This window comes from Aythya fuligula, chromosome Z (assembly GCF_009819795.1).
Source record: "Aythya fuligula isolate bAytFul2 chromosome Z, bAytFul2.pri, whole genome shotgun sequence".
NCBI lineage: Eukaryota > Metazoa > Chordata > Aves > Anseriformes > Anatidae > Aythya > Aythya fuligula.
The window spans coordinates 62,582,529-62,596,524 of NC_045593.1; the positions used below are offsets into that span (position 1 = coordinate 62,582,529).

The 13,996-nt window shown below is 42.3% G+C and overlaps 1 protein-coding gene across 1 annotated transcript; it reads left to right on the forward strand.

The window, feature by feature from the left end:
- Positions 1-6,507: 6,507 nt before the first annotated feature.
- Positions 6,508-11,519, forward strand: SRP19 (signal recognition particle 19). Its single transcript, XM_032205712.1, has 5 exons — positions 6,508-6,585; positions 7,650-7,725; positions 8,803-8,874; positions 9,507-9,618; positions 10,718-11,519. Exons 1-5 carry the CDS (start codon positions 6,548-6,550, stop codon positions 10,849-10,851), a joined length of 432 nt encoding a protein of 143 aa, XP_032061603.1. The 5' UTR covers positions 6,508-6,547; the 3' UTR covers positions 10,852-11,519.
- The last annotated feature ends 2,477 nt before the right edge of the window (positions 11,520-13,996 follow it).

Sequence of the window (13,996 nt, forward strand, 5' to 3'; positions counted from 1 at the left end):
ATAGTAAGTACAACCTGAATGTCGCTAACAATCCTACCTAGACTTCCACCTAAACATAACTTAACAATACTGCAATGCCTTGCAAGGTCTCATCCACCTGTCTGACAGCTTTGTTCTCGATGAGATGTGTGATTTGGATGAAGCTGTGAATCAAAAGTGAAGTGTCAGTTAACGTGCAGCATGACTTCCTCCACGCGCTTAAAGCTCTGAGGACTTCCTTACTACCATATCACCCAAACGTGTTCACTCTCTGCTACCACAGCCATCTCCTTTGCACTTTTAAGCATAACCAGAAGAGATGTCCCCAGTTCTTTATTTTCCAGTCACATATAGAAATGGCATTCCTGCTTCATAGTTTACTATATGCAGAATAACAGATTGTACCTGTAAGCGTATCGTAGAGAATGTTAATGTAGTTAAGGTTGAGTTTTTAGTCTGAATGGTAAGGTAGATGGTTATGTGTTGTATTTGGCTACATATTGGAAGTGCAAGGGAATTTGGTGTGGTGCTGAAGAGCTTAAGAGTTCACAACAGTAACGTAGGTGTCAATGAATTTGTGATGCCCAGATGATTATCAAGTATGTATTTAATAACTAGGTTTTCTGCTGTCAATTTTCAGTTTTCCAGACGTGCTCTTTATTTACTCCTAAGACTGGATAATGTCTCCTTAGCATAGTTTTGCAAGTAATCCACTCCTTGTGAAATTTCCTCGTAGCTACTGGTTTACAAATCAATATTAGTTTCTGCCACTTCCAATATTTGAGGTTCTTCTAATTTTGATGGTGGTGAAAGTATTCTTTTCTTGAGCGGACATGGAATTGCAATTAGGATTTCATGAAGGTATAGGGGGAGCTTGTTCACTCACTGAAACGTGCTACCGTCCAGAGTCGTAAGCTCAAGAGATGCATACAAATTGAGTATCTCATGTGCCCTACTTCCTAGTGGGATTTAAGATGCATAAAGCTTGTGCTGGTTCTCTGCAAGTAAGTAAGTTGTTATCCTCTGAGATCAGATACATTTTCCCACCTATGAATGTTGTTTCTCTTTAACAAGCTCAGCCCACAATTCTTTCCTTCAGTTTTGTTGCTTGCTTCTGCCTGAGATGCGTTACTGTTTTTAATCCTAACTCTGTAATTCTTTCTTCAACTATTCTAATGTATTTTGCTTCACAGTATACTAATTCTGAATTTAGTCTTGCTATGCATAACTTATTACTTGCAGTGTTATATAAAATTTCCTCCTGATTGCACCTTGTCAGAGTGGAACTCTTTTCTTGGCTATTTATTTCTAAAAGTTAGCCGTCTGTTTGCTGTACTAGAAATACGATTTCATGTAAAAAGAAAGTAGCTGTTGAGACACTTATGCAATGGTAAAGCATATCAGAACTAATGGTCTGAGAAACCACGTGGTTTCATTTTGGTAGTAGCCACGTTTCAGGTAAACACCAAGTGGAAAAAGGCTGAGGAGGACACACAGGTCACCAGTATAATTCTGTTCTCTTCCATGTCTCACTTTAAATGAATTGCACAAAATCTAGTTCTGACACCATGTAATTCCATAATCTCTGATATTTACAGTAAGTTCACAAGGAAGCTTATTTCATCATGACTTTCAAGCATGGCAGACTCATTTAATTCCAGCCTTTTCTTAACTAATGCATTTTGTTTCTGATTGGAGGCTATTAAGGGACTTAGATGAGTTGATTGCCAATACATACACAAACATGTAGTTAAAGACGTATGCTTGGCTTGCACTCTTCTATCCATCCTAGACTTTGACATAGTTAGAAGCATTTAAATAAGTAAAAATAAAGGTCTAATTTCAGGACTGATTAGCTGGTCCCTTATTTTTCAAGTGTCTAAAGAAAAATACACTTCAAGGTCTTGATTCATACACAGAAAGAGAAAATTCCTTGCTAGTAATTCAGTCAGTAGGGATGGTGAAAATTACAGGATTTTGAGTGAGCTACATTTAATACAAATGAAGGTAGCTTATGCCTAGTTCGGTCCCTGCTAACCATTCTCTGTGCAATATAACATGCTGCTTGGGGTGAGGGGGAAAGACATCTTGGGTGTACAATAAAGAGAGTTCAGGCTTCGTGCATCTTACCTAGGTTGTTACTAAGGTCTGTGATGGCAGATGTGTAATATGGAAGAGCAGGCAGGTAGATGAAAAACTGATGGCTGCAAGCCTCTTTTTTAATCCCATTGCATGATGAAAGGGGGTTGGCATCTTTCTGTTCCTACTATAATTGAGCAGTTGAATGAAAACGATGGATTATTTGACACTTTTTTAGGTTATTTGGAAGTCTTACCAACAGAAATCCTCTAGCTTAAGTGGAAGCTATGAGTTCAGCACAAATACTATGTTACTGTGTTACATACATCCGGATGATTGATGGTTCCTTTTTATCTGAAAAACTGAGTTTACACAGCTGTGACTTTACACAGCTGTCAGCTGTTCTACAGGGCAAGAACAAGGCCAGAGAACGACTGGGTGTAAAACCAAGATCTGTAAGTTAGAGACATAGTCCTTGCAATTACTAAGGAATGAGAGATCCGCAGAAATCCATGTTTCTCTATTTCAATTTTGTCAGTTCCACTGTTGCCAGCTAAACGGGGGTTTGGATACAATCGATCGGGAATGTAGTGCCTGACAGTCTCCTCAGTACCTCTGTGAAATACTGTACATGGACTATGCTCTGTGTTGTTATTTACCCCGCGTAGGTCAAGGGATGGGTCTAGGTGAAGTAATCCAAGACTTTTAGCTCTGAACAGAGTACAATCGGGGACTATTTCAAAGCAACTCTGATTGTCAGCTGCTCTTGTGCAGCACTTAAACAGATGAAGCATATTCATCTACTGTGGCCTTAGAAATCTTGGGGATGTTTTTCTTTCATCTTAAGGATATACAGCCTATTAAGATTGATTATGGGCTTCTAGCATCAAGATGAACAGAACCAAGGGTTCTGCTGATTAATAAAGATAGTTGTGCAGCTGCTGTCTCTGCAGGACAGGCATGAGGAAGAACACCTCCAGAAAATGCTAAGTAGACTCTGTATTTAAAATAATCACTCCTTTTGGGAAAGCAGTATACATACTGCAAAGTGGAGTACACCAAGAATGAAATGGCTCACTCTGAAAATTGCTATTTCATGGTAAGTAATACTAGTTTTACAGCTCTGAATTAAGGACGGCATTCTTCTCCCTCTATGCTGATGAAAGGTCTCTGTTCGAGAGACCAGGTTTACACCTCTCTGTACTTCAGTCTCAAGCATGAAGTACACTTCCATTTTGAACACTTTTTTTCCAGACCCCATAGTTAAGTTTAAAATATATTTTTTGAATCCTAGTTTATAAAGATTGCAGAGAAAATCCTTCTTAGCTTGCCCCCTTCCTTTCCATGTCCACTGGACCAATTAACACCTCTCTGCATCCCCTTTTTGTTCCACATTTTATCTGCAGTCCACTACAGATCTCTTGCACCCATCTACCTGAAAACACGCCTCCTGAATGACTTCACTAGTCCACCTATTATAGAGGCATGTCTAGCATGACTGACTATGCAGTGTAACACTGGGTTAGAGAAAACTGAACACGTAAGCTTGGTCTGAATAAACTGACATCTGTACATGACCCTTTCAGTGAAACACAGCAGTACTGATGCAGCTCAAGCCATTTATCTGCGCTTGGAGTGCCACTTCTGTTCAGGGCACTTGGATTTATCACAGGTGAAGTGTACCACTCCCTAGTAAAACCAATTTGAACTTCTATTTCATTATTTTATAGGGCCCTTGATTTTATTTTGTTTTATTTTATTGGGGCAGGGGCAATGATACTATTTTTCTTCCCCAGACATTCTTAACAGTAACAAAGTAAGGTCTGACTAGGCACACAACTTGCTGCTGACAGTGTGCGCAGTGAAGAAATTTCTCTGAAATGCAGGCAGTGCAGTGTTCATTCCTTGCCCCTTCCACAGCAGTAATGACAAATGGAATAACTTCAAGTTATGCACAGCTTTCAGAGACCAGGAGCCATGGTATTAAGCAAAGGCAGTATTTGCAGTCTTGACATTTTGCTACAGACATGCATGAGTCCTATGCTCACCAGCGATTGCATCTTCAGCTTGCTTTAAAATATTTAAAGCCTGTCAGGTTTTGATTGCTTCATTATTAAATTTCTGATGTCAGGGATAGCACATATTTGGAAAGTGCATGCAGCCATAACGTGCCTGAGCTAGTGTGCTTTGTGACCTACTTCTGTCCCTGAATTCTTCAGGCTAGAATTAAGCAGAACTCAAGTTTGAAATGTATTTCTTATGACACGAGAACAAATGTAGTGACTGGATGCCGTATAGTCAATGAGGTCATTCTATAACGATGATGGGGATTAAATTGACATGTTTGTACCTAATGGTTCATTTTAGGCATGTTAGTTTCACTAACACTATGAATACTAGTACCAAGAAGTAAGATTGGTATGTAACAATAGGATCGGCAGAAAAAAAGATATACTTCCCTCATCATCAGTCACGTATGCCACATGATTCAGTCTAGCCCAAAAAACTCCCAGCAATTTTTTATGATTTTTTCATCTGAAAAATAAACAATCAATCATTTTTGTTGTTACCGAAAATACTGATATAGGCAATGTAGCTTTTGCCCTGATATAGTAAGTTTAAATACTGTTTTAGAAGCGGAGCTATTGCCCCTAATATGTTGGCATTAAATAGCTGTATGAATTCAAGTGAAGGAAAAAAATAGCCTGCAATTGTCAAACAACATTAAAAAATAAAACGCACAAAAGCTTTCTCAGTGTCCTGAACTATGTGGGTTGACTGAGAGCAAACTTAATATGCAACGATGGTACTGTGCCATCCATAAACCGGTGACGTTCAATGCCTTCTTCAATGTAAAGTCACAGTAGTGTTTCTCAAGCTGAGATCTAATGGTAGTCCACTATGCACCAGAACTTGCTTTAAAAAGTAACTCTGAAATTACAAACATTGAGAAATTTAACAATACCAACAACAAAAACCAGAGTGAAGAGATAACTTTTAATGTTGGTGATGGATATCTCAGTGGAAAACCACTTAATGGATGTGTGCATGTGTGTGCAACGAAGAGTTAAAACCGTGTACAAAGCAAGAACACGGAATCCATTATCAAGCTAGTACTAACAAGATGTTTTGTTATTAAAAAATAGACATCTAAATAATTACTTTCAATAGATGACCTTTTGGAGAGGTACACTTACCTCTGTATTATCCAGGTTAGTTGTAACCAGTAGATCACCCTCCAAAAATCTGTCCTTAGCACATTGCTAAACTTTGGCATGTTGGATCAACAGCTTCCTTCACAACTCTGCATAACCTTTTTCTTTCTTTCTTTCTTTTTTTTTTTTTTTTTTAGCTGCTGAGCTTGTTGTGTCACGTTTGTGAAGAGCTGCTGTGCTTCTGGACAGCTGCAGTCTGATTTTTGAAAGCTGCTACTGCAGAGACCACAGAGTTGCACTGCTCATATTTCTTTCCTGCAGTACTTTGTACAGCTTATTGACTTCTGACGTAACGAGAGCAAAGATAGAAGACAACAAAACTGTCCATCATCCAAAACACTGAACAGACCAAGTAACTCATTGATGGGTGCCAAATGCCATCCTGTCTTGCGTTGTGTCCAGAGAAGGGCGATGAAGCTGGTGAGGGGCCTGGAGAACAAGTCCTACGAGGAGCGGCTGAGGGAGCTGGGCTTGTTCAGCCTGGAGAAGAGGAGGCTCAGGGGCGACCTTATCGCTCTCTATGGGTACCTCAAGGGAGGCTGTAGCGAGGTGGGGGTTGGCCTGTTCTCCCACGTGCCTGGTGACAGGACGAGGGGGAATGGGCTTAAGTTGAGCCAGGGGAGGTTTAGATTGGCTATGAGGAAAAACTTCTTTACCGAAAGGGTTGTTAGACATTGGAACAGGCAGCCCATGGGAGTGGTGGAGTCACCATCCCTGGAAGTCTTTAGAAGACGTTTAGATGTAGAGCTTAGGGATATGGTTTAGTGGGGACTGCTAGTGTTAGGTCAGAGGTTGGACTCGATGATCCTGAGGTCTCTTCCAACCTAGACATTCTGTGTCTCAGCACCCTCCTCTCCAGTACTTCCTCTAGGAGACCTGTGCGTTTTGTTAAAGCAGAAAAATTACAGGGAGGGCTAGATGCTCAGCTATTTGTGGAACAGTTCTCTCAGCCTCCCATCGGGGAGGTATCCGAGACGCGCAGCTGTGCCTGAATCATCTGCACTCTGTTCCCGCCCCGCCCCGCCCCGCCCCGCCCCGCCATGAGGCGCGGCCGCCATTTTGTGCACCGCCCCCCCCCCACCAGCGCTAGCTCCTCCCGCCGCGGAGCCCTCAGCGCCCGGCGTTGTGTGCACGTCTCTCCCTCTGATTGGACACGGCGCTCGAAGAGACGGCACCGCCGCCCAATCACACCCCCGAGATGGCGTGCGGGGGCGGGACCCCTTGGCGCGAGGAGGCGGTGCCGGGCGGGCAGCGGCGCAGGCCCGGCCGTTACTATGGCCGCCGCCGCCGCCTCGCCGTCGGACAAGGAGAGGTAATGGCGGGCGGGCGGGCGGCAGCGCGGCCTCGTTACCGCCCCTCGCGTCGTGACCGGAGCCCTCCGGGGCCGGGAGGGCGGCGGCGGGGCGAGGCCGGGGCGTGCGGTGAGGGGGGCCCGTTGAGGGCCGTTACAAGCGGCCGTTACAGCGCGGCCGTTAGAAGCGGCGTGTGGCGGGCCCGGGCGCGGCCTCGGTGGTCTCGTCACGCCCGGGCCGTTGCTGGGCCTCTCCCTGAGGGCCTCGGCCGCGTTTCGGTGTGCCCGAGGGGAGCGTGACTGGGGCGCTGGCGCCGTACGTGCTGGGCAGGATGGGGTGTCGCGAAACAATCTCAATTCAACGTAGTCGAGTCTCTAAGCGTGATTTTTTTCACTTATATAACTTACAAGTTATATAAATCTGGCTAGCGTTAATACGTAGGAAAAAAGTGAATCTTATTTTTGCCTATAACTTACTCATCAACAAAGGTGCTACAGCCCTTTGAGGGAACTTCCATTAATTCTCAGCAAAAGGGAACGTATGAGATATATTTTCTTCTCTTAGCTTTCTGGGTTTTAAGAAATGGGTCAAAACAACGTGGTTTTTTTTCAGCCTCCTTTTCACAGAATTACACAATCACCTAGGTTGGAAGAGGCCTCCAAGATCACCCAGGCCAGCCTCTGGCCTAACACTAACAGTCCTCTACTAAACCATATCCCTAAGCTCTACATCTAAACGTCTTTTAAAGACCTCCAGGGATGGTGACTCCACCACTTCCCTGGGCAGCCTGTTCCAATGCCTCACAACCCTTTTTTTCTTCTCAGAACAGATATCCCCACCTTGCGTACGCTTTCTGCCCCCAAAAGTAGTGTCACACAAACGGGATTTTTGCCAAATGGTCAGGCAGCATACTGAATAACTGAAATGGGATTTTGCGGCGTATTAAAAATAAATGAAACTGCTGTGGAAACTTGTGTGTTTTAGCAACTTTTTTTTTTTTTTTTACTAGGAAAATAATGTTTAAACAATGTCAGGAGTCGATGTTACTTAATTAAAACTTCCTGTTCTCTCTTTTTTTTTCTAGATTTATCTGCATTTATCCAGCATATTTAAACAACAAGAAGACAATAGCAGAAGGAAGAAGGATACCTATAGACAAAGTAATTTTGGGGGCGGCAGGGAAATATGATGCTTTGTTTTGCTGTGCAGTAGTGAGCAAAGAATTGGAAAACAAAAATAAATTTCAAAGCTATCGATCTTTCCTATGCCCTGTGGCAAGTAGCTTGATAACTAGAAATTACAGTGTGTTTGACAATAATCTAATGTCAACGTGTCGAGTTGGTAGAGGAGCTCTGGGTTCAGGCATCTGTTTTCATGTGAGCAGCACCCTTGGCAAGAAGGTGAAGCAATGAAAACCAAATGTGCTCAATCTATTACAGAATTGATTTGCCAAATAAGAGAGTGATGCGGAAAAGAATATTTAGCTTGTGATTGTGTGCTTCATGACTGGCTTATCGAAACATGCCCATATTCTGTGCTTTGTCCTCTTTGCTGCTGTCTGTCAAAGATAAGAGCTTATCTATGAGCTTAGGCTATGCTGTGGCATGTAGATGTGGTAGTTGCTGTTGTTTTCAATCTGTACGGAAATAGTTTTGATCACATCCTTCTTTATAGCATTTTTGACAAGCAATGCTGGCAATTTAAATGGCTTTTCTCACTGGTTAGGAAGTTTCGGTGGTGTTTTGTTTTTCTTTCTCCTGATAATAGTTTAAAAAAAAAAAAAGTGAAAATAATTCTTGAGCATATACATTGCCAGTCAAAGATCTGTTTATGGGATGAATCTGCTGCCACAGGCCTAAAAAGTTTACATTAAAAGAGACAAAAATGTTTATCTGCAGTCTTTGCTATAGTTTTGCTGTCATTAATTTGTCTTTTTTGGTTCTGTATAAATATAATAGATGTTGTTTCAGTTATTTTTCCTAGGCAATTCAGCTACCTTCTCCTATGTCCTAAATAATTGTGTCTTATCTGCTTTGCTTTACTGATACCTTATATATTCTTTTTGATGTTCCCTAATCTGTAGGAGGGCAGTAGATAAGTCACTATTTGCAGTGCCATCTCTTTGCCCATCTGCTTTTTCTAGCTGTAAAGTATGGAGTGGGAAACACTAACTATTTCTGTATAAGTAGTTAGTGCACCACTGAAGGATGTGTAACAGTAGTATGTTGTTTCAACAGGCTGTTGAAAATCCCACGTCCACAGAAATCCAAGATGTGTGTGCAGCAGTTGGATTCAATGTGCTACTAGAGGTAACGTAAAACAAACAAACCGATCAAAAAAAGCTGCCTCGGTGTTTGTCTCCTATCATTTTGGTTTTTGTTTCAGGCAGGATAAGCTGCAACTGAGAAGTTTTTGTTAGTAGCAATAGAGATATTTGATTGCTTTTGAGTAATAATGATGAAGGAAATGTTTGAAAACTGTGTGCAAGGCAAGAATAACTTGAATCTCTGAGTTAATGTCACTTTTTAAGGTTATAAAAAGATTATTGTTAGTTACCTATTCTGGAAAGATGATCTTAGTATCTCAAAAGTTCTTTGTAAAGTAGAATAAAAGGAAATTCTGCAAGGTGTAACTCTAAAAACATGCATTTTAAAGTTTAATTTGCAATGAAAGGTCGTTATTGGCTGGTTACTTTCTCCCAGTGGAATGAATCTGTGTTTGTAGTGAGGTCACTTTTCACACTTCATTTTCTGAAGAGATTATTAATTTAAAATACTGTTGGCCAAATGCTTGGGGGATGACATGGCTGGAGAGCCACAGGTCTGGGTTGAATCTGCTCAGAAGTCCAGTATGCTGTGACTTAGATCAGATGCCTGACAATTTTTGTAGAAAATGAGTCCATTACTTCATACCTAAGCAAGTTTCTTCTCCCCTGTGACAGAAAAACAAGATGTATCCCAGAGAGTGGAACCGCGATGTGCAGTACAGGGGTAGAGTACGAATTCAGCTCAAACAAGATGATGGCAACCCGTGTTTACCTCAGTTCCCAACACGTGAGTAGAGTATCTGGGTTAGACACTTTACCTGTTAGTAGAACAGAAAGGCTTTGTTTTGTTAGCAGCTTGTTTAATTAGTTCTACTGTTAACAAATTTTAGAATGTTACGTTAAATCTCTTCACCTCTGAAAGTCAACAAAATCAAGTCCATGTATGAGCAGTGAGCGGAGTTTTTAAAAATGCTGTTGTCTTTGATAGTGCTCTTTCTTCAACACTGGAATCAAAAAGAAGTTTGTGGAGTGTTGTGTGATAACTATATTGAGTTAATCATCCATTCAGTTTTGGTTTACCCTTTTTTTGACAGTCGAATCCAAAGATTTGATATTAAAATGGCTCAATTCCACACCTTTTTCTTACTCTGCATACATCAGTTAGGCATCATTGCAGGTGCCAGATAGGTAAAACACAACACTGAGTGTGCAGTTCAGTTTTCTACTGTCTGTTTTCAAAAATTAACAATAAAGGGCAGGTCTTGAAGCAGCTCCTTGGAAATTACTTGAAGAGCTATTCTTGTTAGTTGGACTTGTGCATTTTTCTTGACAAGGAATCAAATTGTAAAAGGCAAGCAAATACATATCTGAAGAAGCAGGTAACTTAAGGAAAGAGCAAGAAGAATACTAAAATGAGAGCAGCTGAAGAGCACTGTTAATCAGAAGGAAAAAAAATCAAACCATATTACAGTAGGAAGATGGCAGTGTCTTTGTAAAAACACTTGTAGCTGTTTGCCTAGTCATTTTGTACCAAGTATTTTAGGCCAGTAAAAGTTGAGGGGAGAGAGAAACAGGAAGGATGTAGATGCTTTAGATATTGTCAGGTGATGTGCCAGTTCTGGTCTGCTGAAATACTGATTTCTGACATGTCTGATTCCTGTGCTTAAAAAATAAAATTAAAAAAAAAAAAAAGACGTTCCTTCCAAACTTCCAGCTACAGAGTGGAGGGAAACTGAACTCCTAGGCTTTATATCCAGTTTAACAGAAACCTGAATCTGAAATGTGTTTAATAGAAATCTGAAATGGGACTGAAGTTTCTGTCTGAAGATGATGTGGATGCTGTTAACGCAGCAGGTGTATGCAATGATCTCTCTCTGTATTTTCAGGTAAATCAGTCATGCTGTATGCCGCAGAAACCATTCCTAAACTGAAAACAAGAACCCAGAAGATGGGAGGTAGCGATCAAAGTCTTCAGCAAGGAGAGGGAGGCAAGAAAGGGAAAGGGAAGAAAAAGAAATGATCCCACATCAGGAGTAACTGTAACATCGAATAGTTGTGGTTATGACAGACATGGATGGACACGTTACCCTACTGCAACTCTGAAGTGAAAGATACAGGACAGAAAGAAACAGGTCAAGCCAAATTGAACTGCCGGCTTATTTTGGAACTGGAATGCATGTACCTGCTTTTCATCTGTAACAATATATCTGTCTTCACACACAACCTGCGAGTCTGAAGCTAGCATCCAGTTCTAAAAGCGGAGCAACATAAGCAAGTCGTGTGGAGGGGAGAAATATTTTTTCCAAAAGATATATGCAGCTTTTTAAAAAATAATTGTAAAATTTTATGCAAACTAGATAGGCAAACGTTTTTCCAGCTTGGTTAACCATTTACCTTTGCTAGTAAGGTGACTGTCTTGTTTCTGGAAGGTCTGTACCACCAACTACAAAACGTACATCAGTGACATTATGACTTTGTAAATGTCCTTGCTGATCATCTTTCACAATTGTCAGTACACTAATAAAGGTGGCACATGAATTTTGAAGAACATAACTTGTATAGTTACTTCTGTCAAAAGTGTTAACTTTCTTCAACAACCTGTTAAAGAAGTCAGTGACATATTGCAGTGTTAGTATCCTGCTTATGATGACTGAAAACTGAACACATTAAACAAATTGTCGTACTCTTTTTTTGTCTTCTTACAGAATATGAAATACTGTATTATCCTACATGTATTTTGGGTGGTTGTTTGAGAGCTTATGAAACGCACTTCCTAGCTTTACTTTCTACCTGTCAAATACTATTTCTGGTGTCTGAGCCTTGCAATATCTGGTAACATAAAAATATGTGCTCCAAAAATACGTATCTGCAGAGCATGGACAGGGATGGAAACATACCTGGGGAAGATTAATTGATCCAAACAGCTGTCAGTAACAAGGAGCCTTAGAACTATTTGAAGAATGTACTGTAAAAGCTAAACGAGGGGTAATCAGTGTAACGAGACTGAACGGGAAACAGTGCTACCTGTTTTGAGTTTTGTGTTTTTTTTAAATTCCTCATGAGCTTTTCTAATACATGAAAACAAAGCCAGTTGAATGTTTTCCCAGGTGGGTGCTAGAAACAAGTTACCAGAGTATTCTGATGATTTTTTCATGCAGCAGTATTCTCTTTTCGAATTTGTTTAATCTGTCTGTCAGGTATGTTCTCTGGCATCACTTATTTCCCTGTTTCAAAGATAAGCAGCATTCAAAATTCATCTAAACATTTAATGACTATGAGTCTGAAGCAATGAAACTTTCTTGAGTTCTTACTTGATGATGTCTTTGCTCAAGGTACTCATGCTTGTGTTCTGGGTTTTCTTATACTCCTATTCTTTGTTCCACCCAAGTGCTTTTTTTCAAGTGGACAGCAAGTTACCAGTGACCCTTGGAGCTGCTGCTGGTTGGTACCCACCGCGAAGGACTTGGAGTCCGCTGCCTGTGCGTGGTTCAGAGTCTGCTTTATTTCCTTTCTCTGAGGCTTTTCAGGTGTGGCTCTCGTACTGCAGTGCTGCACGTGGGACGCATTCTTACTCTCACAGCAGCTGCACCTGATCCTGAGGCTGCCGTGATGAGTTCCCCAGCCCGAGCCCCATGGCAGTGCGAGTAACAGCAGAGGCTACCTGTAGCACAGTGCCTGGAGAGGAAATCCTGTGCTCTCAGGCTGCGGTTGGGTATGGCTCTGTACCAGCAGATCCCTTTTGTTCTGCTGACAGAAGAGTTTGCAGGAGCTTCCTCTGGGTCACCCGGCCTTGAACATGCAGTGCTGAGGGGTGTTGCTGGGAGCTGACGGAGAGCCCTGCGGCAGGGACGGCGGCGTGGGCACTGCCGGGAGCAGGCGAAGGGCTCGTTACAGGGAGCAGAGGTCGCTCGGTAGTCACTGCTGCTCTGTGAAGCTGAAACAGCAAGTGAGAGGAGCAAGAGTGTGCGATAGTTGTGTGGAAGACCGTAACTGCTCACTGATTTAGGGGCTCTGGTTATTCCTGACTGTTCCTGATCACTGAGTAACTTTTCTGAAATATTTAAAGTGGGAGCTCCGTGAAAACTAAAGGATTGTACAAAAACGCTGAGATCAGTTTCTGCAAAAACTGCTGTTAAGCTCAGATACATAAAACTGATTTAATAAATGAACAAAGCTCTGGGTATTTTGGGTAAGGCTGGCTTATTTTAAGCAAATTGTGCACTAGTAGGAAATCAGCTGGTTACTACCAGTAGGGATTCAAAACCCAATTCTCACAGACCCTGCATGCTTCTCCCCTCATCTCTGCGAGCTCAGGGGAGTTCTGCTATTTTTGCTCTACGTTTTGCTTTCTCATTTTCTGTTTGGTTTCAAGTTAGTGCTCTCGTGAGCCATGCTGGCTCTTAAATGAGGCATCGGGCAGCGCAGCACAACTCCCCCTTTACCAGCAGAGATAAGCACGCAAACCTGACTTTTATTTGTGGATTCCTGAGTTTTTAACAAGTGGAGTTAACAAGTAGAGGATAAAAGCAAACAGGCCAGGATAGAAAGTCAGATTCCTCTGCAGGGCTTCTCTTCTCTTCAAAACTATCTTCCGTTATAGCCATCTCTTTTAAGGAATCTGGAAATCTTTTTATTCCATCTGCCTTGCTTTTTTTTTACTGTCTCCCACGAGCATTTGCCGCAGCAGCTGCCGAGAGGCCGCTGGGCCGTGCGGCTTCCAGCAGGTGGCAGCGTTAACAAGGGTACGGATCGCGGGGTCAGAGCCCACCTCCGCGGTGCGACGCGGGGAGTCTGGATGCCGGGCTGGCGACCCCCAGAAGGCACCAGGCAAGGTATTTGGAAGCGTATCCTCATTTTCCTGTGCTTCTGGGGGAAGGCACACAGGCAAAGATGAAGCAGGTGAAGGGGACGTGTGAGCTCCAAACCCTTGGAGCAGCCCTTACAGCCGTGACGGCGCCCGGTGGGAGCACTGAGGCAGGCACTGGGCAGCTCTGCAGGCGCAGCGCAGCGGTGACTAAAAATGAAAATTCGGCGGTGTTTCGGGACAGATGCTTCGTCCTTTCGGCTGCGTGAAAGGGAGCACGTAGCTGCTCTCACAGAAGCACAACCGCTGTTACTCAGTTCCTAACATAAAGAGAGTTTCCAAAGGTTATTCTGAAATATGT